The sequence below is a fragment of the Panthera onca genome, chromosome A2 (assembly GCF_046562875.1).
Source record: "Panthera onca isolate mPanOnc1 chromosome A2, mPanOnc1 haplotype 2, whole genome shotgun sequence".
NCBI classification, from domain to species: domain Eukaryota; kingdom Metazoa; phylum Chordata; class Mammalia; order Carnivora; family Felidae; genus Panthera; species Panthera onca.
In genome coordinates, this window is record NC_138340.1 from 12,845,873 (window position 1) to 12,867,280 (window position 21,408).

The window sequence follows — 21,408 nt, forward strand, 5'->3', positions numbered from 1 at the left end:
GACGGATACTGGGTCTCTCTGGGGAACGTGCCGGTACCCAGAGTGTGGCACAGGCGTGTAAACGGGAGCCAGCAAACATCAGTGGAGGCACGCTACCTGGGGAGCACCAAGACGGCCAGAGCCCACGCAGTGTAGACAGGGGCTGGTGGGCTGGCTGGGCCGAGTCTCTGCGCCTTCCTGGGTGTGGGGTGTGGACCGCAGCTTATGGCAAAAGCCCGTCTGCGCGTCCAGCAACAGTGCCGGGACTCTGGACTGGGTGGAGAACTTCCAACTTCCAACTTGCTGTCGGACAGTAGACAGAAGCAGCCCAATCGCTGAAGGACGTGAAATCACCCTGCAAGTGAAACAGTCCTAACGTTCCAGACGTCGTCCCGAGGCTCAGAACCAGCTGTTTAGAACTTAAGATACCGCGTGCCTTCCACTGGCCGCTTAAGTAGAAACTAAGGCGCGATTGCAAAAGTTTTATTTTTTAAATATCAGGCGATATGCTCATACAAAACAGCTACTCTGCTGAATTAGCATCTAAAGTGCTTGAGCTCCCAGAGCATCACACATGTGCCACCACAGCACACGTGTGCCCTGAGCCAGTGGCAGGGGACGGGCTTCCTTCCCGACGGTCTGCAGAGGTCCCCAGCTGTGTCAGGGGACACGGCCGGCACACAGATTCACACCGTGCGCGGCTCACTAGTGGCCAGCAAGAGCGGAGGCCTGACGTGTCCCGGGGTTTCCCCGCAGGCGCCTTCTTGATTGAAATACCACTGGCTGGAGGCCGTGAGGCCCTGGGTCTCTTCCCAGGCCTCCTGGTTGATCAAGGCCGCCTCTTTACTTGCCTCGGCAGAGAGTTCCAGCACCTGGGCAAAGCTCCTGCAGAAACAACAGGGCAGGTGAGGCCTTTTCGCTCTCTGTGCCCAAGAGCCAGACAGCCGGGGCACCTCGGCCTTCACAGCTGCGGTGTGGGGAAAGGGGTTACTTCCTGTGTGTTCGTGGGAAAACGCGGGAAGCTCCGTCTGAACAGAACCCAGAGACGCCTGTAAGAACAGGACTGGGCAGGCATAAAAGATGATCTCGGGAACACTGACGCCGTGTCAGGAACCACGCCACGAACGAACCGGGTGGTCCTCACGCAGCATACACGATGGTGGGGAAATCCACACTAAAGGAGCGTATCCGGCCAGCCGAACCTGAGACCCTTATAATCTGGAGCCCTCTGATGCGTCCCCCTTCAATCTCAGGGCACGTACAGGAGGAGCAAATGCCCCAGTATGCACCCGGCTGTTCTTCAAGAGTACCTTTCCAGTGTTCTAGGCATTTCAGGGAGTAAATTGAACATCACAAAGGAGAACACCACAAGACTCTTATACCGAAGAAGAGAAGGAAAGCCCCAGAGTGAAGAAAATCCCCTGTGGGAAAGATGCCGGTGGGGGAGCTGGCTGTGGGGAGCACTGGGACCCGGGGCACACGCATGTGAAACCCATCGGGCTATACTGTCAAGGTCTGTGCCTGTTCTACATGCATTTACACTCCAGTAACAAGTTCTAAGATCACCCCAGGAGACACTTAAAGCGTGAACAGCCGATCCAAGGGCACCTGGAGTGCTGTCACTCTGAGGAAGTAAAGGGCTGGGGCTGTTAGTGCCCCCTTTCTCCCATGTCTGCTGGAGAACGCACACAGTGGTTTACACTGACTTGGGAGGTGCTTTACCCCCCCCCCACCCCCCCCCCACCCCCCCCCGCCTCAGTGGACCCTTGCACCCTTGGCCTCTGCAAAACCACAGCTGCCTGCTCTCCTGAGTGTGGCAAGCTGCTCCCAACTTAAAATCTTTTCTGAAATACCTTCGGAGCTCTAGATCCTTCTTTTGGGTCATTTCCTTGAGTTCGCTCAGCAGGTTCAGAGCTTTCGAATTTTCTTCTAAACTGCCGATCCCAAGTTCTCCCAGCAGGTGGCATGTGGTCGTCAATTCACGCTGCAAACTGTCTGGAGGGGAGAAGAGAGGGTCAGCCAAGGGTTTCAAGGCGCCCCAAGCAATGGATGGGCAGCTGACTAGATTTTTCGCGTTCACTGGAATGCTCTTAGGCTACGCTCGCTCGCATCGCATCGTGAAGCTCAAAGGCAGAGAGGATCGGGTGGTGGAGGGCGACATTCACGTGCTGGTACCGCCTCTGTGCCCCTTTGCCGGAGATCATGGCGGCCTGAGATCGTGGGTCACGGTTGTCCGCCATGCAGGCAGTCACTGGAACAGACCTGGAAAGCCACTTCGATGTCCTCAACAGAAACCTACGCAAAAGGCCAAGGAAGTCTGTGCTACGAGCGACTTAAACCCAAGCCCGTGGTTCCCTCTCTCCGTTCGCAGGATCTCTGTGCCCCCACCCACGAGACAGCAGCCTGTATCCACACTGTGTCCCACCTGCTCTAAGGAGACCAGCACCTGTCCGCTTCTGGCACACACACCTGTACACACGTCACAACTGTACACAGTAACAGCTTGAGACCTCGAGAAGGGTTTTTCCAAACACCTGACCTCTTAATACTTCTAATGGGGGTCTGAATCGCATCCTCCCCAAAAGACACATTCAGGACCTAATCTCGAGTGCCTGTGAATGTGACCTCCCTGGAAATGGAGTCTTGGTAGACATAACTGAGTTAGAATGAGGTCACAGGGCAGGGTCTGATCGGTACCTGGCATCCTTCTAAGAAGAGGGGAATTCAGAAGTGGAATGCTCAAGGGCAAGGCTGTACGAAGACACAGGTGGACCGCAGTGAAGCTGTCACCAGCCAAGGAAAGCCAAGAACCGGGGGCAACACCAGAAGCCAGGAGACAGGCATGGAACGCCTCTTCCCTCAGAGCCTCTAGAAAGGTCAAGCTCGGCTGAGGCCTTGATTTCAGACTTCGGGACCCTGAACTGATGGGAATACGTTTCTATTGTTTTAAGCTACCCAGTTAGTTTGTCACTGATTCCAGGAGCCACAGGACACTCGTACACTCCCCAACCCCAACTCCTGGCAACCACCCATGGCACTTATGAGAGGCAGAGTCCAGGAGCCACAGGCGTGCGTGGCCACTGCGGTAATCCTAAAACCGCACGCCTGCACACAGAGAACTACTCCACGAGGCTCCTTCCTTAAGACTCCATGCCACTGGCTTCCTATTTCATACTGGGAAAAGCTGGATTAAAAACCATCTCTGTCCGAGATTACCAATTCAGCAACACCCTCTGTGACCTTGAACTGTGTCTATGGAAAGTTCTGGAAGGAAAGTCCATCTGATTTTAGGTGGAGATGTCCTAGTACATCAGCCTCAGACAAAACATATTTAGATGGCTGGCAAGGGCCCTGCCTGGAAATGACCGGATTCCAGGACGGCTGAAAACTTGTTTGGGGAGGATACTTGCTCTAAAGAGAATTTTAAGACCGAGCACGGCACTCTGCACGCCTGCTGATTTCTTCAAAGGGTTAGGCGGGAAGCCTAGGCAAGCGAGGGATCCCACGGAGCTGCTGAGAAGGCAGGACGGGCCCGGGGATCAGCAGGTCTGAAGAGACCCGCCCCCAGTCTCAGGGGATTACAGCTGCTCCCCAGGAGTGCCTTTCAGCAGGGCTGGGAACTACTGGCCTGTTCCACCGACCCGGGTTCAAATCCCAGCACGGTCCTTACTTGGGGCACAACTCTCGACAAACCCCAGCTCTGCCGGCCCCCGTGTCCTCTGCCATCTGATGAGGGATGCGCCATCCGCCTGACACGACACAAGCGGATAAAGGTGGCTGGCACACAAGGAGCGCCGACACGCACGGGCCACTCACTGGACCCGCTCCCTGTCCAGGAGCCGCCCTGTTTCCTACCTAAGAACTGCTGCCCGTCCCCGTCCAGGTGGATTGATTTCACCGGAAGTTCATGCCTCGTGGTGTCCAGGGCCGTCGCGAACGTCTTGTACTGCTCCTTAAAGCGCTCGGCCACAGCCTCATAGGGGCTGAGCATCTCAATCTGCAGGCAGGAGGGAACGAGGTTTGTCAGACAAGACTCAGTCGCGCACTTGGGGAGTCCAACGGTCCGTGTGAGGTGAAGACACGCCGTTCTTTCAGAATCTCCTAAGGAATCCTCCAGGAAGCTTACGTGGGTGTGGCGGCTCTCCAAAGGCTCAGCCGACAGCAAAGTGGCCCGGGCCGCCTATGAACATGGTTTCCAGAACATTCCAGGACCAGGCCCTCACCCTAGGGAGCTTGGGCCCTCCTGCTTCAGAGAATTGAGCTGAAATGTCTGCCCCCTTGTAAGACTACCCCAGCAACCCCCTTCTCCTTCATACATGCTGTCAGGGTCCTCGTGGGGGGTTTTAAGGACACATTTGCTTACTTGTCTTTCCTTTTCCTAACACTGTGAGTTCCATGAGAACTGAGACCTCGATCTTAGCTCAGGGCCTGGCCGCAGGCAGGGCGTTCTCTCTCTCTCTGTTTCTCACACACACACACACATACACACGCACACACACACACAGGGTATTATGGGTTGATCGCGTTCCCCCAAATTCCTCTGTTGATGTCCCAACCCCCAGCACCTCAGAACATGACCTGATTTGGAGACAGGGTCTTCACAGAAGTAACAGGAGTTAAGATGAAGTCGTTAGGGTAAGTGGGCCCTGATCAGAGTTCGAGACACGCGTCAGGCTCTGCACTGATGGTGCAGAGCCTGCTTGGGATTCTTTCTCTCTTTCTCTCTCTCTCTCTCTCTCTCTCTCCCCCTCTCTGCCACTCAAGTTTTCTCATTCCCAGGGCTCTGTCCCAGTGCTGACCACACGGCACCAAGACCTCGTCTCCCACCAGCACCCTGGCCCTGCAGGGAGGCCTGGACTGCATCTTCGTGTCACTGAGCACAAGCGACAGGTGCCTAAAGAATACGTGCACGTGTGTGATGAAGGGACAGGTCCCTGTGGCTGGTTGGTACTTGACGTCACAGCCCCGTCCTCTTTAGAAGCTGTCACAGACTGACACCCAGCGGTGTCAAAAGCTGGCCGCAGAGTGAGAGCCCGGCGGCAGTGACACGTACCGTCAACAGTCCCTCCAACTTCCCCACCGGGACCACCCCTCCCTCCGGGACACGTGGCTCGGAGACCAGTCACCGCTGACCTGAGCGTCTAGGATGTCTGCCAGCTCCCGCTTCCTCTGACAGAGGAGAAGTTTGCGCTTCAGCTCGTGGGCCTTTTTCTGCAGCTTCTCCCTCTCTTTGCACATTAGTAGTAAGTTCCTTTCTGCCTTTTCTTCGAATGGAACCAGGTTGTTCTCCATCTGTTGAGTGTGCAACAAGAGCTCAGGCCGGAGGAAACTCCTCTCTGCGGCTGACAGAGGCCGCCTTCCACCCACATCACGCGGGAACGAGGCTCCGTTCTCACCTTTACGGCCAGTAGAGTCAGGAGCAACGTTTGGGATTCCATCATTTCCATCGACTCAGACGGGCTCTCGAGGGTGAGAAAAAGACATTTTTGGTTGCCGACGAATTGGTATAAATCTAGCTCTCTCCCCCAGAGGGGCAGAAACCTAACCTTTACAAACTTTACTCAGTTCAGGAGTTTGAGGATTCTCTCCTGTAGGTCAAGCCGTGTCTACTTTCTAGTTTACTCTTTTTGGGCACTCTGGGAGAAGGCAGAGGAAGGTCTGGCCCCGTCCTGTGGCTGGCTGGTGAAGGGCCAGCCAGGGGGCACCCATCCGGTCACCGCCGCACTGGAACCAGGTCTCGGGCCTCCCACCCCCGTGAGACCGCAGCCCAGCTGTCCTCCCCTGGGGACACGGCCCAGCCCCGGGCCTCCCCGAGCACAGCATCGGCAAATAAGGCCCCAAATCTCATTTTTCACGTGATCTCGCATTCGTAACTACTCCTGTATGTGTACTTGGGGAAACGTAAGCTCTAGGAACATTCTGAGAACACACGTGGTCTCCGGTTTGTCCTAAAACGCACGGCTGGCTTGTTCAGTCATAAAGCCTCAGGGCCTCGAGTGGCACCTGAATGGGGCAGGAGCTGGTATCAGCTTTCTCTGACTGAGTAGCTTCCCTTTCATTTCGGACACTTACTGGGCTCTTCTTCTGTGAAGCCGAAAAGGACGTCGACTCGGTTTTCTTTGACATCGTTTTTTCTAACTGCGGAGTCTTTCTAACCATGCTTTTGTCTAAGGCCAAGGAGAGCATTTTGAAGGTGAGAGGAGCTTCCTTCGGAAGCCGACTGGGACAACCCCCCACTAGGGAAAGCAGGGGCAGGGCGGACGGCTTACCGTTGATGGCCGAGAGGTCCAGGTCAGGCGGGGCGGTGCCGTGCCCTTCCAGCAACGTGGACTGCAGGTCTCCTTTCCCAATGCCACTGCTGTCTGTGGGCCCAGGGAGAACCCCCAGAGGTCAGCACGGTCTGCAAGGTACTGCACACGCCTCCGCCGGGAAGCCGGCAACCTCACTGGATGCTACCGCCTGCTTCCAGAAACTCAGCTTCTTGGGAGGTGAGCAGCACCGAAGGCTGAGAAAGCTTTGCAACTTCCCAGCCAGCGGGTTGAATGGATTTCTAAGTAGAACTAGAAATGAGACGCAGGCTTTATAAGCCTTTCTGCTTAATAAAAAAATGCTGTGGGGGCGCCTGGGTGGCTCAGTCGGTTGAGCGGCCGACTTTGCCTCAGGTCACGATCTTGCAGTCCGTGAGTTTGAGCCCCGCGTCGGGCTCTGTGCTGACAGCCTGGAGCCTGTTTCGGATTCTGTGTCTCCCTCTCTCTGACCCTCCCCCGTTCATGCTCTGTCTCTCTCTGTCTCAAAAATAAACGTTAAAAAAAAAAAAATGCTGTGTTCTGGGTAGGAAGTCTGATACGCGCCATGTATTTGTCCTTCCCTGTGTTTTTCCCTTCTTTCTCCAGCGGCTTCTGGACTGTTCATCTTCCCTGGGAGTTCCCTTCATCTTTACCTCTATTTAAAACTGGGAAATTATGCCTTACACCGTCTAAAATGGGCCCTGGGGTACTGCGGGCTTCAACTAGGCAAGGGCTCCAGCGGGCTGCAAAACGAACAGACAGTATGTGGAATTCTCTGTCGTGTTAGGAACTAAACAGAAAGTGATTTAATGCGCGGCCGTGAGGGGCACCTGGGTGGCTCAGTCGGCTAAGCGTCCGACTTCGGCTCAGGTCGTGATCTCGCGGTCCGTGAGTTCGAGCCCCGCGTCGGGCTCTGTGCTGACAGCTCAGAGCCTGGAGCCTGCTTCGGACTCTGTGTCTCCCTGTCTCTCTGCCCCTCCCCTACTCATGCTCTGTCTGTCTGTCTGTCTGCCTCTCTCTCTCTCCCTCTCTCTCTCTCAAAAATAAATAAATGTTAAAAAAAAAATTTTTAATGAGCAGCCGTGAAGTTGAGGAAATGAGTATGTGGAGATAAACAGAGCGAAATGACAATCTGTGGGGTATGCTGCCCTTTGTTAGGATTTTTGAAAAGTTCTAGAGAAACAAAAATCGATCGACCTCGTGGGTGAGGGGGGAGATGAGACTTTATTGCTATTGTTTTTGCACTGGTTATAGGTTTTGTCATCCACGTGTACAGACAGCATTTCCACTGAGAAAAGTAATCTCCTAGGGAGCTAGACGGTGGAGCTCGAATAAGCAGTCTCTCTTAATTATCATGGTTATGCTTTTTTCCTTAATGTGTATTTATTTTTTAGTACATGTGCTGCCGAAGCGAGCGCAATGTTTATTTATTTTTGAGAGAGCGCGCGTGCGGGGGAAGGGCAGAGGTGGGGGAGGTGGGGTGGACGGAGACAGAGGATCCAAAGGGGGCTCCGTGCTGACAGCAGACTGCCCGACACGGGGCTCGAACTCATAAACCGTGAGATCATGACCTGAGCTGAAGTTGGACACTCAACGGACTGAGCCACCCAGACGCCCCCAGATGTGGCCGGCCCCATTTCTGACCCCTCTGGGTTGTACTCCAGCCTTCCCGGCTTGACCCACGGCCTTCAACCCAACTGCATGAGGAGAGACCAGAGGGCCGGCCCCAGTTTCACGTGCTGTTTCTCAGTCATGCCCCCGGGTCAAGAACAGCACAAATGCTGACAAACATCTAGACCAGGACCAGCAAATTTTCAAGCCCCCAAAATGTGACCACTGCTGTTGACCGGAGGCCCTACTGACAAAATAAAGTCAATCAGCGTGTATTTTCTATGTCGTATGTATTATACACGGCATCCTTACACACGCTGTCTCGCTCTTCTATGTACGTTCTTATACGTACCGCACCCTTACGACAAAGTAAGCTAGAGAAAAGGAAACGTTAAGGAAGTCGCGAGATAAAATACGTTCACGCCACTGCACTATGACAAACCCGCATATAAGTACACCCAGGCGGTTCAAACTCGTGTTGTTCAAAGGTCAACTGTACTTCATTTTTAACGATGAGACTCAAAGCTGTTGCCATTTTGAACAAGGAGGCATGGGCCAAGAAACGGTTTTGCTTTTTGTGAGCTGCTTTCGTGCCAAAGAGCTGCCGGTGATCGCTGGAGAAGTGGGCACGTGAGGAGCTGGAGGAAGCGCCTGGGGAGCGGCCTTCCCAGAGTCCGGGATGGGCACACGGATTACAACGGAACACCTAATACACAGTGACGATCTGAGTGGGGGATCATGAGGGAGTTTCCACCCTCCTTGTCCACTTTCCATTCTTTTTTACAAGGAACACCTATGTCTACAATCAGGAAAACTGCAAGGTTTTCGTATCACTTTGGGGACAGCTTCTAGAACGGGTCAGGGGACACCATTACGAAGAAGACCTAACCCAAGGTGGTGAGAGACAGGAAGGTGAGGCCTCACGCCCCTTCTGAGTCTTGCTTCCGGAAGTCCCACCCAAGAACTAGTCACGTGACCAAGGAAGCGCCATGTTGGAAAAGGTGGCTCTTCTCCGGGGCCATACAGGACGTAACCTCCCCTTCCCCCCTGCCATTTCCCTACAGCTCCCCACATGCTGCAAATTTGTCCTCACGCGGAAACACTTTAACTGGCTGCTGCTTCTGACACTTCCCAGAAAGAGGGAGCTTGACTTTGGCGTACTTGAAAACAAAATTCACCACCGTGTTCATCCCTTACTGAATGGACTTCAGAGCTGTCTCCCACCCTCCTCCATCTTTACACACCTTTGCTCTTCTGGAGCAGGTGGACTCTCCTTGCACCTTCAGGCATCTTCCCACTGGTCTTTAATGCATCTGCTGCAGAAGCCTGTTAGGGGAACACATGACATTTAGGGCAAAAGACATCTCCCCTGCACGAGAAGGGGCCCTTTCATGGTCTGTGCAATTTGCACCTACTATTACTTGGAAGCAAGGCGTAGACAAAAAGAGTTCTGACCTGTAATCACCATATACACAGGATGAACTAATTTTGTCAAAAAGGATATCCTCACATGCACCGAATATAGGAAAACACCAAAAAGTGTACCAAGGATTATCTCTGGCATGGCAGGTTCCAGTTGACTGATATTCTACATGCTTTATAGTATTTACAAGATTTTTATTTTATTTTATTTTATTTTATTTTATTTTATTTTATTTAAGTAGGCTCCGTGCCCATCATGGGGATCGAACTCACAACCCTGATATCCAGAGTCACACGTGCTCTACCAACTGAACCAGCCAGTGCCTCCCCCCTGCCCTGCATTTGCCAGTTTTAGACAAACAACATATTACTTCAGTCATCAGGAAAAATAAAAGTTTTGTACAGGTATTAATCTTCAAAACATTAAAAAAAAAAGGCATGCAGAGTTGGCAAACCATTACAATAACATACAAGCAAAAAGAAAATCTCCTAAAGAGCAAGAATATTTCAATGCGTAGACACCACTCCTATTCAACCCCCTACTGGAGGTCTCAGAATAAAAAATAAAAGGTAAACAGATCAAAAAGCAAGAAGTAAAACTCTCTTCTTACAGATATGACATGATTTACAAAGAAAATCCCAAAAGCTACTCAAACTAATAAAGTTTATTTAGCAAGATTGCAGGATACAGGGTCAACATAAAAAAAAGCTCATTTCTAGCAATGAACACATCTGGAAAGTGAAATTCAAAGACAGTACTATATAAAAGTTCTCATTAAGGAAAAAACAAAGCTATGTATGGTGATAGGTATTGACTAGATTTACTGGGGGAACCATTTTGCAACATATACAAATGCTGAATCATTATGTTGTCTACCTGAAACTAATATAACTTATGTCAATCATACCTCAAATTAAAAACGAATTTCTTCATTTATAAAATAACAAAGGGGTGCCTGGGTGGCTCAGTTGGTTAAGGTCTGACCTCAGCTCACATCATGATCTCACAGTTTGTGGGTTCGAGCCCCACGTGGGGCTCTGTGCTGACAGCTCAGAGCCTGGAGCCTGCTTCAGATTCTGTGTCTCCCTCTCTCTCTCTGCCCCTCCCCCACTTGCCTTGTCTCTTTCTCAAAAAATAAATAAAAATTAAAAAAGAAAAAAGAAAACACAGTATTACGTATAGCAGCACTAAAAACCACCAGATACTTAGGTATAAACCTAACAAAATATAGGGAAGGCCTATAAGGAAAGGAAGGCCAACATGACCAAATAAAAGGATAGGTGTACCACAGCCATACATTGAAAGGCTTGGTGTTTTTAGGATGCTATCCTCCCTAAACTGATGCACAGATTCAATACATTCAAGATCCCAGCAGAAATTTTGGTAGAAAACGTCAAGCTAAGTCTAAAACTTACGTAGAAAAGCAAAGGGACTAGGAGAGCCAGTGTTTGGCGAATAGAGTGGGAGAATTCACACTAACTGATTTAGAGACTACAAAACTACAGGAAGCTTCGCATCTGGAACTGGCTTAAGGACAGACACGTAGACCAATGGGAAAAAATGGAATCCGGAAGTGATGCGTACAAAAAAGGTCAAGTGCTTGTCAACAGAGGTGGTGACAATGGGAGAAGGAAGGTCCTTTCAGCCAATGGTGCTGGAACAAGAGGACATCCATACACTTAAAAATGAACGTCAGTTCCATGATCACACCAGATACCAAAATTAATTCAAACTGGATCACAGACCCAAATGTAAAATCTAAAACCATAAAAGTCATGGAAGAAAACATGGGAGAAAACCTTTGTGATCTTGCGTTAGGCGAAGATTTCTTAGATGAGATACCAACAGTATGGCCCATAAAAGCAGAAATCCATTAAGATGGACTTCATCAAAATTGAGGATTCAATTCCCCTCAAAAGACCCTAAAGAGAAGGACAAGACAAGCTACACACTAGGAGAAAATATCTGAAAATCACCATAAAGGGTTGGGGCCCAGGGGAGAGAAAGAGTTCTCCAAACTCAACAACGAGAAAACAACCCAATTTAAAAATGGGCAAAAGATCTGAAAGAACACACCAACAAAGATACAGGAATGGCCAGTAAGCACATGAAAAAATACTCAAGATCAGGGGCGCCTGGGTGGCTCAGTCGGTTAAGCGTCTGACTTCGGCTCAGGTCGTGACCTCGCGGTCCGTGAGTTCGAGCCCCGCATCGGGGCTCTGTGCTGACAGCTCAGAGCCTGGAGCCTGTTTCAGATTCTGTGTTTCCCTCTCTCTGACCCTCCCCCCATTCATGCTCTGTCTCTGTCTCAAAAATAAATAAACGTTAAAAAAAAAAAATTAAAGAAAAAATTCTCAAGATCAGCGGTTGTTAAGGAAAATGTAAATTAAAACCACAAGATACCACTTCACACCCACCAGAATGGTTTCCATCTCCAAAGTACCGACTGGAACTCTCCGCTGTGGTTGATGGCCATATAAAGACCTGGAGCCATTCTGGGGAACAGGTGAGCAGTTTCCTATGAAGCCAAAAATACACCTACCCTACAATTCCTCTCCAGGGAGACCCGAGAACGCATCTACACGGAATCCCACAACAGGAATGTTTGAGGTGGCTTTGTTCACAATTGTTCAAAATGGGCATCACACCAAATGTCCTTCCCTCGCAAACGCTAAACACAGCATGGAACATTCTTCAGCCATCAGAAGGAACCAACACTCACTGTGACAGGCAACCACAGGGAGAGCCCTCCTCTCTTTTATGTGAAAGAGGCCAGACGCAAGAGGCTGCATCCCGTGTGACACCTTTTAAATGACCTTCCGGAAAAGGCAAGGCTACAGAAACAGAAACAGGTAACCGCCTGGGATGCAGTGGGGCTGGCTTCATCGGAGCACCGAGGGATCTTGGGAGTGACAGACTGTTCGGTATCTTGACTGTGGTGTGTCTGTGACTGGGTGAGTTTTTGCCCAAACTCGCAGAACTGTAGGCTGGAGAGTGATGCCTTACTCTACGTAAACTGTATGTTAAGAGATGGAAAAAAAGGGGCGCCTGGGTGGCTCAGTCGGTTAAGCGGCCGACTTCGGCTCAGGTCATGATCTCGCGGTCCGTGAGTTCAAGCCCCGCGTCGGGCTCTGTGCTGACAGCTCAGAGCCTGGAGCCTGTTTCAGATTCTGTGTCTCCCTCTCTCTGCCCCTCCCCTGTTCATGCTCTGTCTTTCTCTGTCTCAAAAATAAATAAACGTTAAAAAAAAAAAATTAAAAAAAAAAAAAGATGAAAAAAAAAAAGAAGAAAGAAAGAAAGAAAATGGACAAGCTCTTAGAGATGGAAACTATCTCAGCATGGAGACACATAGGGTGCTGTAAACAAGTCTGCAAGGCAATATTAAAATTATGAGGCATGGACTGTGATCTTTTGTTGAAAATCACTTCAACAAAATCACTCTGGCTGATGACGTGTCCGTGTAGGTTCATCAGTTACAAATGTGCATCTCTCTGGTGGGGGGGGTGTTGACCAGGGAGGCTGTGAGGGTGTGGGGCAGGGATTCTACGGGAAATCTCTGGATTTCTGCTCAATTTTGCTGTGAACCTAAAACTCCTCTAAAAAACAACAACAACAAAAAAAAACTAAGTCTGTTGAAAACAACAAACCACGCCCAAGGAGTGACATCAGTTTGTGAAAAGGTTTCCTTTTTCCTCAAGTTGGATCTTAAGTCACACTATTACTTAAGTTTGTTTATGTATGCAGTCCTTCTCGAAGACCCAGTAGGTGTTTTTCAAACACCAGTCAAGGGGGCACCTAGGTGGCTCAGTTGGTTGAGCGTCTGACTCTTCTTGATTTTAGCTCAGGTCATGATCTTGCAGTTTGTGAGTTTGAGCCCTGCATCAGGCTCTGCACTGACAGTGCGAAGCTTGCTTGGGATTTTCTCTCTCTCCCTCCCTCTCTGCCCCTCCCCTGCTCTCACCTTAGTTCTCACAATAAATAAACTTAAAATTCTATAAATACCCACCAAGGCCAAAGACTGTGTGCTGGGCACCCGACAGAACTGTTTCAGGACAAAATCCAGAAAGGAATTATCAGGTTGAAAGGCAGGAACAATTTCAGGTTTCAATCGAGGTCATGTCTTTGCAAAGGGGATCCTCAGAGAGACCGCTGCTCACAAAAGAGACTCAAGACTGGGAACGAAGGACGAGACAATCACAGAGGCTGCTGGGTAAAATCCCCGAAAGGCTTGTTCGGGGACCACGCTGTGCCTGGCTCACGTGACTTGTGTCAGAATTCCAAGTTCCGACGGAACTCTATTCAGAACGTTCAAAAAACAGTCGTTACCTTTTTGGTGGTTTTCTTCTCGTACTGCAGGTATCGGGACTCAACCACTCTTCCACCTGTGGGAAACACGCTGTTGGTTTATAACAAAACTACAACAGTGGAGTGTGAGAACCGGCCCACCCCAGACCCCCCCATCAACAGCAGGGACAGCAGAACTGTTCCTCCTTGCTCCTCTCAGATCCTGTCCTTTGGCATCCTCGAGCATGTATGGGACACCTACTGTATACAACAACATGGATGGGATACTTGCGGCATCCAAGTCGCTGGGCTAGGGACAGAGCCCCAGAGAGAGAGCTGCAGGAGCTATGATCGAGGAATAGGAGGGAATAAGCTCAAAGCAGAAAGCGCATTTAGGGGCAGGGCACAGGGGCAGGAAGCAAGACTTTCCACAGAGAGGCACGTATTTGCCTCCTCCTGTCTTTCTCAACTCACTCCCTGCGGTCAAGACCCCAACCACCCCTTCCTTCACCCAGGTCTGTGTATGACCCACTCATGGTACAGGACTTTCATGCCTCTTTACCCCCTTACCTAGCTTAGGACTGCTCGGGAGCCATGCTCAGCACCAAGCCATACATCTTGGTGACAGCGCAGCCCCAGGCACCCTTCCTGCTGCTCTGTGGCAGCAAGGGGGTGTCTCTCAACAGCCCCAGTGACCACGCACAGTCCTCTGCTCTGTCTCCCCCCACCCCCCTTCCCCTGGACCCTCCCTTGCACTTTCTCCTCCCACTTCCCACAGGGGGCCCATCCCTCCAGTTAGCTAGGGACCAGATTCCACTTCACTGGCAAGACAGAAGCAGCCCCAGGAGACCCTCCCACCTCAGCATCCAGCAGCCTCCCAAGTTCAGGGCCATATCCCGGCCCCACCACGTGGAGGGACCTCTGTGCTTTGGGGTAAAGCAAACCCTCCACTCTAGGTGCCAGAGCCCGGCACTCACCCCCGCTCTCCAACCCCAGTTCCCCTCTCCAGTGGTCTTCCTGCCATTATTTCTCCCTCCACCTAGACCCTCTCCCCCCACTTCTCCACTCCCCTTTACGATGCCAGCTCCTCTTCCTCTCCTCTCTCCTGAATCCCACTCCGGTCCAGTCTGGCTTTCCCGATCACCACTGCACCAAAGAAACCCCTTTCGGCAAGACCGCTGAGATCTCCCCGCCCCAAAGCCCACCAACCAATTCTTAGTCCTCACTCTGAGCACAGCACTTGCTGGCACCCTCCTCCCTAAAACACCCTGTGTCCTCCTGGCCGGCTGCCCCCTCGGTGGCTGAGAATGGGCTGCCTTGCAGATCCATTAGCTGGTAAAGCCTGAGCGCCTCCAGGCACCTCGCGCATCTCATATTCCCACCTCGCTGCCCTCCCTCCTGTTCCTGCCACCGTGACCACTTTTGCTGTCCCTCCAACCAGCAGGCACGCGCCTGCACCTGCCCTCCTTCCCAGCTCCGCTCAGCCCAGCACCTCCCTTGGACCAGGAAGCCACCCACATCCTGGTCTATCCACAAGGTCCAACACACCCCATGTCTCCTTACTTCTCCATCTGATGCGCGGCCAATCTGCTTTGCTCAAGGCTAAATGCCACTGCCCAGTAGGGAGTAGGTGCTCAGCCAGGCATCCAGTGCACGAGTCTACGCTTTTTCTAGGTACACCCAGAGCTCAGAGATGTCCCCTTTTTACTGAAGAGACCCAGAAAGAGTGACACGATTAACATCACACAGTTTGACAACTTGGTTAAGTGACACGGTGATCTCAACCGGATCTTCATGCCAGGATCTCATCTTTCACTGGGGCTGGAGATGCGGCCACAACCCTGAGTGGAAAGGAGGTACATCCAGAGTTCATGGGGACCATGGAGCTGGACGAGGAGCTAGTGGTTGCCCCGAGTGAGCCCTGGATATGGAAGAGCCACGCCTGTGGGGTGAGCGGGCTCAGACAATCGGGCAGGAGGCATTAAGGGTCAAGGCCAAGACCAGGCAGGGGCCGGGCGAGAAAATCAAGATACACCAAGGGTCTGCCGCTGGACGTCAAGTGAGGATCAGGGCAAAGAACACCCCCCCCCCCCCCCCCCTTCTAAGCACAGGAAACCATCCTGCTTTCAGTCCAACACCATCAGCAAAGGGTTTTGCTCCTCTGGAAGGATCGGAGGCCTGGGGTTCCTTGAACATCTCTGACAAGCAGTTTCAAGTTTCCAGAAACTAAAATGTACATGTCTGTTTTAAACAGGGGTGGATTCTCCACAGAAGCAGTATTGTGACGAAGGATATAATTTGCGTTCAAGAACCAGACCACGTGTAAACATAATGAACGTTAGAGACGAGATCATCGAGCAGCACTGTGGCGTATGAACCTCCAGTCCCTTGGAACTGGAATTCTGCTCTAACTCTGCACTGGCCCACAGCACACTTGGAGGAAAACCGTTCACGGTATCAGAGGCTTGAGCTCCGACGAGGGGGATCCTCCAGTCTACTGCCCCAAGTGGCACTGACTGCCAAGAGTCAAGGGAGGCTGTGAGCAGTGACTGCAGACCCACACGGGGACCCCAGATGTGGGCACGCCCCCGAGGCGCTTACAGAGAAGAAACGGAGACTCCAGGGTTCAGTAACAAGTTCGGCTCATGCTCTCCTCACCCACACTTCCTAGCCCCCCCCCCCCCCCCCCCCCCCCCCCCCACGGCTGGAAGGGCCCGCTGCCCTGGATGACGTCCGCCGGGACCCGCCGCGCCCCTGGCTGCAGGGCTGGGTGACCAGATTCAGCATCACACGAAGGTGTGTGTGAAATAAAGTCCTAGCTTCCCTGCTCCGGCCCGGGCTTTTCTTCCCCAAAAGCACTTTCTGAAACTGGATCGTGAGGTAGCTCGCAATGTTGCTCACCTTGTGTTCTGCTTCCTTTCATCTTTGCGCCACTAGGGGTACCGGGGCCCCCTGAGGAAGGCTTCCTAGAAGAGGGAGATGGGGGTCTTGTTAACATAGTTGGCTAGGCTCAGGGAAGGCAGCGAGGAGCCTGGGCTTCCTCGGGACAACCCAGTCCCGGCACCCCGACGTCCGCGAGTCTGGGCCGCCTTCACTGGAACACAGACACAGAGCCCCTGCCCGGCCGAAGCCGAGGAGGGCCCAGAGGGGTAAGCGTGAGAAGAATGAGCATGTTTGCCAAGACTCAAAGATCTCAACTTAGGTCAGGGGTTCATTAATTCATCAGGCGTTTAAGTGCCAACTGTATGCACCTGATGCCACCTGGTAAAGGGAGACGGAGCTCCTTCCTGAGAGGCAAAAACAGTGTTTTCCCGTCAGGCAATGTGAAGAGTGCCCCGGACAGGCAAAGAGGTGGGGGGTAGGTGAGAGACAAAGCCCTGTTTGCTCAGGTTCATGGCAAAGGACGTCCAGAGACAGGGATCAACAAGGCCAAGGGCACAGGGCAGAGAAGAATGATGTCGAAATGGAAATTGATCAGCCCTATGGCTTTGCAGGGAACCCAGGCAGGGATACAGGATCAGGAGGAGAGAAAGCTGGGCTGGGCTGGGCTGGGCTGGCAGAGTCCTGACTTCCCAGCTTAAAGGCTCAGATCTATTTCTATAGCCTCCTTACTGGTAACCTTTCTCTGTAAAGGGCCAGACAGTAAATATCTTCTGCTTCGTGGGCCATAGGTTCCTGCTAGAAAACAACGAACCCTGAATGTTATTCAGCCCTAAAAAGGCATACTGATACATGCTAAAATGGATGAATCTCAAAAATATTATCCTGGGGGCACCTGGCTGGGCTCAGTTGATGGGGCATGCGACTCTTGAGTTCGAGCCCCACGCTGTAGAGATTCCTTCAATAAATAAACCTTTTAAAAGTGAAAGAAGCCAGGCACATAAGGCAACATTTTGTATGATTCCATCTGAAAAGTCCAGAACAGGCGAGTGAGACAGAAAGCTGATTGGTGGTTGTCAGGGGCAGCAGGCTGCAGGAAGAACGGGGAGTGACTGCAAATACATACAAAGTTTCCTTCTGGGCTGGTGAAAATGTTCTAGAACTAGACAGAGTTGGTGGCTGCACCTCGTGAAGGTCTTCAGGCCATTAAATCGCTTGCTTTGAAATGGTTAATTTGATGTTATGTGCCTTTCATCTCTATTTAAGGAAAGAAAGAATGAAGCCTGATGTCATGGGGGAGAGGGAACCTTGAATCAGGAGAGTCAGCGATGCCTCCCAGGTGTCCAGTCTGGGCAAGGGGGAATGCCACGAACAGAGACCAGCAACTCAGAAGGTGCACATTGAGGGGCGGGGCAGGGCAGGGGCCTGGTGCTGTAACCCCAGCTGACATCAGGACACAAGCCCCACTGGTCACAAAGTGACCTGTTCAGCTCACGGCAGCCACCTCCTGTGTGGCAGGTTCTGAGGACCCCAAGTCGGTGCTGGGCCACAGTGGGGAGAGGCAACCTCACAAATGCTCACTAGGTGCCGGAAGCTCTGCTCCTTCACCGTTGGCCTGCTTTATCCTTGTTTTCTAGACGAGGACCTGAGGGTTTGAACAGGTCACCCCTGACAAGTCTCAGAGCTGGCAAGGGACAGAGCAAAGATTCCCTATGGGGTCAGAGCTAGGGCTCTGGAGTCAAACAATGTGGGGGGGAGTTCATTGCACCTGTGCCAGCCTCTGGTACCACCCCCCTCCCCCCCAAAACGTCGGAGAGACTAATGGGAATCTCAGGATAACGCAGGGTGGAGAAAACCCAACCGATTTCAGTCGGCCTATTTAACTTCAATTTGCACTGGAACAATAAACATGGGCCGAAAGCACAAATAAAACAAACCCAGCCCAAGCATCACACCTGGCACCGCCAAGTGTTCAAAGTCTGTCTCTCTTGTTCCTGCTGTGACAAATGACCTTCCCTCCCTGAGCCTCTATTATGTCACCTGTAAATGGGATGCGTAGAAAAAAAGAGACTGGAAAGATTAAAGGAGATAGTTTAGTGGCCCAGCACTGTCCACTACAAAACGTTAACTGTAATAACGCCAGATCACATTCAGGAGCCACGCACTGTTGCAAGAGCTTTTCAGTTTCACACAAGGCCTCCAAGATTGAGCGGCGGCGTCATTCCGCCGATTTCGCAGGGGTGGAAGGCGGAAGCACAGAAAGGTTAAGCCACTAGCCAAGGCTCGCCCCGCACCCACATAACTGACTCGGGACTCAAGGTCTAGTTCCGCGCCCACGCTCCCGAGCATGCGCAGAGGCCGCACCCCGCCTCCCCGAGCCTGTGCACCCGCGGTGGGTCCAGAAGGGATCAAATCCCCAACCCCCAACGCTGCTGGCCCTCCCCCACCAGCTCCCGGCCATGGCCTTCTCGCCGGCACCGACAAAATCCAGGCCCGCGGCGCCTCAACTCACCCAGCACTGCGCCCCGACGAATCCGCCATTTCCCGCCTTTAACTCAAAGGCCGGCTCTTCAAGTCCGTGTGCCCGCCCCCTCGGTCCGGACCGGGCCATATTGCGGCGCCATAGGAGGGGCGGCCACGGACCTCGGCGAGCGTGCCTGCGGGTGGAGCGGGCGAACCCGGCTCGCGCGCCTCGCTGTGTTCCCCTCACACTTGGTTTCGTCCACCAGAGGCAGGAGGCGGTGGCCGGAGCCCGTAGGGAGGAGGCGGGTCTTCGGGACGCTCCGCCCCGCGGCGCTCTGGCGTCACGCCCCAGCCCCGCCCCTCCGAAACCCGGAAGCGGGAGCGCGCGGGGGAGCGGCGGGCGCGGCGGGGCGGAGCGGTCCGACCAGTGGTGGGCGGTCGGTCGGGCGGGCGGCCGGGCGGGGACCCGGCCCGGGACCGGCGGCGCGCGGCGGCCGAGGCCAAGGTGAGTGGCGGCGGCCGCGGGTTGGGGGCTTGATCTCCAGGCTCGCATTGGCGGGCTGCCTTGGAGGATACGGAGCTGAGGATTAATGGGAGGAGGCGCGAAGGCAGGAGTCGAGGGAGCGGGAACGAGCTTGGGGGTCGTGAAGGGGTTGCTGGCGATGGGGTGGGAGCGGGATGGTTGAGGAGAAAGTTGATGGGAAGGGCCTGGTGAGGGAGTTTACGGATGGGGAGGGAGCAGGTCTTGCGGCTTTGAGCAGCTTCTCTGGAGGACGTGGCTTTAGTGGTAGTTGGGGGGTCGCAGGAAACGGGGCTAGGAGCGGGGAGGCAAGGAGGCGGGGTTGAGAGGCCCAGGCTGGGGACGTGGGGCAAGGCCGGTGGGGGGACAGCTGAGATGCGATTGAGGGAAACGGTATAGGACGGCCTGGGACCGTCTGCCTTCGGTGGACGGGGTAGGGAATGGTTCCTGGGGGAGGGAGGCGCCTGGGATTCAGTGGGTGCTCAAATCCTGGAGGTCTGAACTCCCTGGTGTGGAGGCCGGCGGAATGGGGAGGGGGGAAATGGGGGATGGGAGAGGGGGAAGAAACTGTGGCAAGAACTGAGGGCCAGTTGGGGTGGGGGGGATAGAGAGGAGAGGAAAGGACAAGAGTGGCCCTGTACAGACATTGGGGTGCAGCCCATATCATTTGGGGGGTCCCCTTTCTCTCTGGATTCTCCTATTTCCCGACTTCATCCCCAACCTCTGGGTAACTGGAGCGAGTCCCAGTGCCCTCTAGGCTGGTGTTCTGGTATTTGGAAAACCACACCACTCTCCTAAGACAGGGCTGGCTGGAGCCCTGGTGTCCCAGGGAGCAAAGAAGGAGACTCCGGACCTCGTTGGGGGCCCGGAACTGGGTTTAGGGGGGAGGGAACGGGTGTGCACACACCCGCGTGTGCTAAGCTGTCACCACCTCCTCGGAGTTGCATCCTTGGACTTAAATGGGTAAAACGACATACAGGAAATCTGTCCCCCGGCGGCGGCTGAGCTCACAGCCCAGCTCACAGCCGGGGAGAGGCAGGGCAGCCACGGCGGCAGCCAGCAGCAGCCAGCCCACATGCGCTCCCTCCTCTCCCTTCTCTCCCGGGCGCCCTGTAGGCCAGGGGACTTTAAGGGAAAGCCTCTCTCACACCTCTTTGTCTGAGGTGGGAGCTGGTGGGGACATTGTGTCTTGCAGGTGGAGGGTCCCAACTCCTACCTTTCTGAGGTGTATTCTGGCCTTGGAGGCTCCAGTCTCTTAAAGCATCCAGGAGCAGTGGGGGGGCCCCTTGGGCATCTGAGCTGGGAAGTTGTTTCATCGTCCGATGGGCCGGCTCTGGCAAGGGCCTTGCACTGGGCGGTTTTAATCAGCATTAATTTCTCTTCTTTCCCAACTGTGGGGGATCCTTGTCCGGGATCTGCCAGAAGGGCTGGGGAGCCTGGGTTTATAGCTCATTCAGGAGATGAATCTGGATAGATGGAATGTAAAGAGGGCCACAGAGAGCTATCTGCTCCCTTTACTTCCAGAATGTTCTGGCCCTTATGGAAGGTAGCTTTTGGCCTTGCTTGCCCCAGGACACATTGTCAGAGCCCAAAGTCTTGCCTTCTACAGACATTCAGTGTGGGCTTGCCCTGGCCAGGATGCCCCCCCCCCCCACCCCAAATGAACAGGACTGGAATCTTCTGGTTGCATGGCCCTGGTCGTTGTCTCCCTGGAGCGCAGCCAGGCAGGCTTTCACGGAGGGTCCTGTGTCTGGGGTCCTAACCTTGGTCAAGTCTCTTTGTCTGTGTCTTCACCTGCAAAATGAATGGATTGGCGTCAATCAGCATTTCTCAACCTTAAAACCCAAGCCCTTTTCGATAACCTTCGTGTCTCTGTCATACAGTCCCCTCGTATTTTATGCAGCCCCTGACTTCAGTGATCCCAGTTTTGTTCAACTTTCCATTGTATGGTTTGTATCCAA

At 53.1% G+C, this 21,408-nt stretch overlaps 2 protein-coding genes across 8 annotated transcripts in view; one reads left to right on the forward strand and one right to left on the reverse strand.

The window, feature by feature from the left end:
- Positions 1 to 447: 447 nt before the first annotated feature.
- On the reverse strand, positions 448 to 19,207 carry HAUS8 (HAUS augmin like complex subunit 8). Of its 3 annotated transcripts, none has more exons than XM_078443221.2 (11): positions 18,977 to 19,207; positions 16,486 to 16,550; positions 13,627 to 13,682; positions 9,122 to 9,203; positions 6,249 to 6,341; positions 6,052 to 6,146; positions 5,376 to 5,441; positions 5,113 to 5,271; positions 3,835 to 3,976; positions 1,833 to 1,974; positions 448 to 864 (listed from the first exon to the last, which is right to left on the reverse strand). In XM_078443221.2, exons 1-11 carry the CDS (start codon positions 19,003 to 19,005, stop codon positions 666 to 668), a joined length of 1,128 nt encoding a protein of 375 aa, XP_078299347.1. In that variant the 5' UTR covers positions 19,006 to 19,207; the 3' UTR covers positions 448 to 665. The 3 variants fall into 3 exon arrangements, with proteins under 3 accessions (XP_078299347.1, XP_078299348.1, XP_078299349.1); XM_078443222.2 differs by lacking the exon at positions 18,977 to 19,207 and adding an exon at positions 17,438 to 17,481; XM_078443223.2 differs by lacking the exons at positions 13,627 to 13,682; positions 16,486 to 16,550; positions 18,977 to 19,207 and adding an exon at positions 13,303 to 13,574.
- Positions 19,208 to 19,311: 104 nt separating this feature from the next.
- Positions 19,312 to 21,408, forward strand: part of MYO9B (myosin IXB) — a 90,625-nt gene continuing 88,528 nt past the window's right edge. For 3 of the 5 annotated variants that reach the window (XM_081792007.1, XM_078443215.2, XM_081792008.1), the window contains exon 1: positions 19,312 to 19,432. The gene's annotated coding sequence lies outside the window, so the exon portion shown is untranslated. The remainder of the gene's footprint in view (positions 19,433 to 21,408) is intronic. The other 2 variants (XM_078443213.2, XM_081792003.1) reach the window with 1 other exon arrangement.

Bases quoted from the DNA above. Each gene is read 5' to 3' on its own strand.
- HAUS8 (XM_078443221.2), bottom strand. From the start codon at position 19,005: ATGGCGGATTCGTCGGGGCGCAGTGCTGG. The intron at 16,551-18,976 runs GTGAGTTGAGGC...TCCCTCTTCTAG, and splicing joins TCGTCGGGGCGCAGTGCTGG to GAAGCCTTCCTCAGGGGGCC. The intron at 3,977-5,112 runs GTCAGCGGTGAC...TCCTGCCTGCAG, and splicing joins CAGACATCCTAGACGCTCAG to ATTGAGATGCTCAGCCCCTA.